The 2,500-nt window shown below is 42.2% G+C and overlaps 1 protein-coding gene across 1 annotated transcript in view; it reads left to right on the top strand.

Moving 5' to 3' along the window:
• LOC119580358 (galanin receptor 2b-like) overlaps positions 1 to 2,500 on the top strand; it is a 49,350-nt gene that overhangs the window by 43,142 nt on the left and 3,708 nt on the right. Inside the window, exon 5 of the mRNA XM_037928462.1 lies at positions 753 to 967. Coding sequence (XP_037784390.1) covers positions 753 to 967 — 215 coding nt within the window. The remainder of the gene's footprint in view (positions 1 to 752; positions 968 to 2,500) is intronic.

Consider the following 2,500-nt stretch of genomic DNA (forward strand, 5'->3'; position numbering starts at 1 on the left):
AGGAGACGAGAGAGAGAGAGAGAGGAGAAGGAAGGTGAAATGCGAAAGAGAGGGAAAAAAGATTTATTTTGTCCGAGATTTTCGTGTGTGAGCTTAATTAGGGAAAATTTATGTTACAACGATCATTTTATTAGCGACTGTTAAATGTAATTGCAATTGTATGGAAATAGAGCTGGCAGAAACATGCACGTGTAAAATGTCCTAAAAATGAAAACCATAATATTATATTACTCTCCTTTCTTCCTACCTCGTCTTATTCTGTCGGCCGGTGTGGCTCTTTATGTCTGTTATTTTCTCTCTTTCTATCGTTTGTCTTGTCTATTTATCTACTTTGTCTGTCTTTTTCTCTCTATTTCTGTTTATCAACTTGTTTCTCTCACATTTTGCTTACTGTCAATATTTTTTTTTCTCTCTCTTTACATTCGCCCCCCCTCTCGCCCTTTCTCCTTATCTTTCTGCTTTATTCTCCTATTCTTCTTCCTCCCCCCCCCATCCTTTACTGAATCACCCTGTCTCTATCTCTCTCTATCTCTCCTCCTTCCATCTCTCCCTTTCTCCTTGTTTCCCTCCCTTATTCCCTCATTCCTACCCTATCTCTCGCTCTCTCTCTCTCTCTCTCTCTCTCTCTCTCTCTCTCTCTCTCTTTCTCCCTGTACATTTGCCTGCTCCCTCCCTCCCTCCCTTTCTCCTTTCTCCTCCCGTCCTCCATCTCCAACACTTAATCACTCATTCTCCCTTTCTCTCTCCATCAGGAACTGGACACAGTGAACTACACCAACTCCTCCCGCACCGTCTGGTTCACGGCCTACTACTGCAAGCGTATGAGTTCCCTCGTATTCCTCACGTACCAGCTTCTCGTCCTTTTCGTGGTACCTGCCATTCTCATGATCGTCTTCTACACGGTCGTTATCAGGGAACTCTGGAGGTCGACGAAGAATATCAAGGCTCTTACCAACGCAAATAGGAGGTAATAAGTTCCTGTGAACGAATTTTCTTTTCTCTACTTTTTTCGTCTTTTTTTCACTTTTCTTCGCCGTTCTTTTTTTTTTTTTACATAAAGAGGAACGTAATGGTTATTTTTAGAGACAGTGTGATGAGGCAGGACGAATCATTTTTCGAGCAAAAGTACCTTTAGCACCTTAACACTTGACTTGGCTTGAATCGAGTGTATCAGGACTTTAGGCTCGACTGCACAGTACTTAACAAATGAAAGGGACACACAGCACCTACCCCTTCCCCTGAACTATCCTTACAAGGGAATCGGAAGGTGGGCATGAGCAGAGAGGGGTGGTAGTTGCGGGTTTTAGGAATACAGTGAGTGTATATGATGGAGGAAGGGGATTGATGATAATGGTTACCATAGCAACATTATCTTGTACGTGTAAATGGCATGAGTCTAATGTGAACTTGTGCAGAAAAGCGAGAGGGTCAGGACGGTTGTAAGGTCTGCGAAGTTGGTTATCATTAGTGTAATATCCATACTGTCGGCTTTTTCAAGATAGCATTGGACATGAAGTCACTTGGTGTCTATGCTGTTTTAAGTAGATTATATCATATTGTACTAAACTAAACGACTAGGCACATCTAAGTATACCAATGCCAAAGTTAACCTCTCAACATAAGTAAAAAATATAATATACATGATGATAATAAGCCTTATGTGTCTATCATTTCCTCCTTCTCAACTGTAACAAGCTTTTATAAGAACAATTGCCTTTGAATTTCCCAGAATCTTCATTATTGTTAATCTAACCAATCTGGCAACTCATCTCACCTCCAAAGCCCTTATGTCATTCCCCGGCAGTCAGCGCAAGACAAATTCAATTTACTTTAAGAAGGTAGTCTTGATACGGTAATTATCACCCTTCTCCATTCTCCCTCCATCTCTGAATTGGCTTTAACCTCAATTGTATCCTCCTTATCCTTATCTATATTCCTTCCACCTCGTCTAGATAGTTACCCGTCTGCCAGAGGGGATTCATCACGCGTGAATCAAGGGTTGCAGAGTGTTTGCCTTTCATCCTTTTAGAACTGTGCATTCGAGTAAATATGTTGCTGGATGATGGGAACTGTGCATTCGAGTAAATGTTGGATGATGACTTTTGGTGAAAACATATGAGTAAATTGCTATTAGATTTTCAGGTTAAATTCTTGTTACAGAATATATAAGCATAAGCATACATACATACTCATGTGAATACCCCAGTCACAAAAGCACACAAACGCACATACCTTCCCACAAATGCACACAAACACAGACGGACACATGGAGAGGAAAACACGTAACACACATTCACATCTACATACACGTACACTTAGAAAACACCCACGCTCTCACAGACACACAAACACAAACATCCTCAGGCGCGTGTACTTACACACACACACACACACACACACACACACACACACACACACACACACACGCACACACAGCCCTCCCTCTCCCCCTCTCCCCCGAGACAACACACCCCATTCACCCCCCCTCCCTACCCCTCCC

This window comes from Penaeus monodon, chromosome 13 (genome assembly GCF_015228065.2).
Source record: "Penaeus monodon isolate SGIC_2016 chromosome 13, NSTDA_Pmon_1, whole genome shotgun sequence".
Classification (NCBI taxonomy): Eukaryota; Metazoa; Arthropoda; class Malacostraca; order Decapoda; family Penaeidae; genus Penaeus; species Penaeus monodon.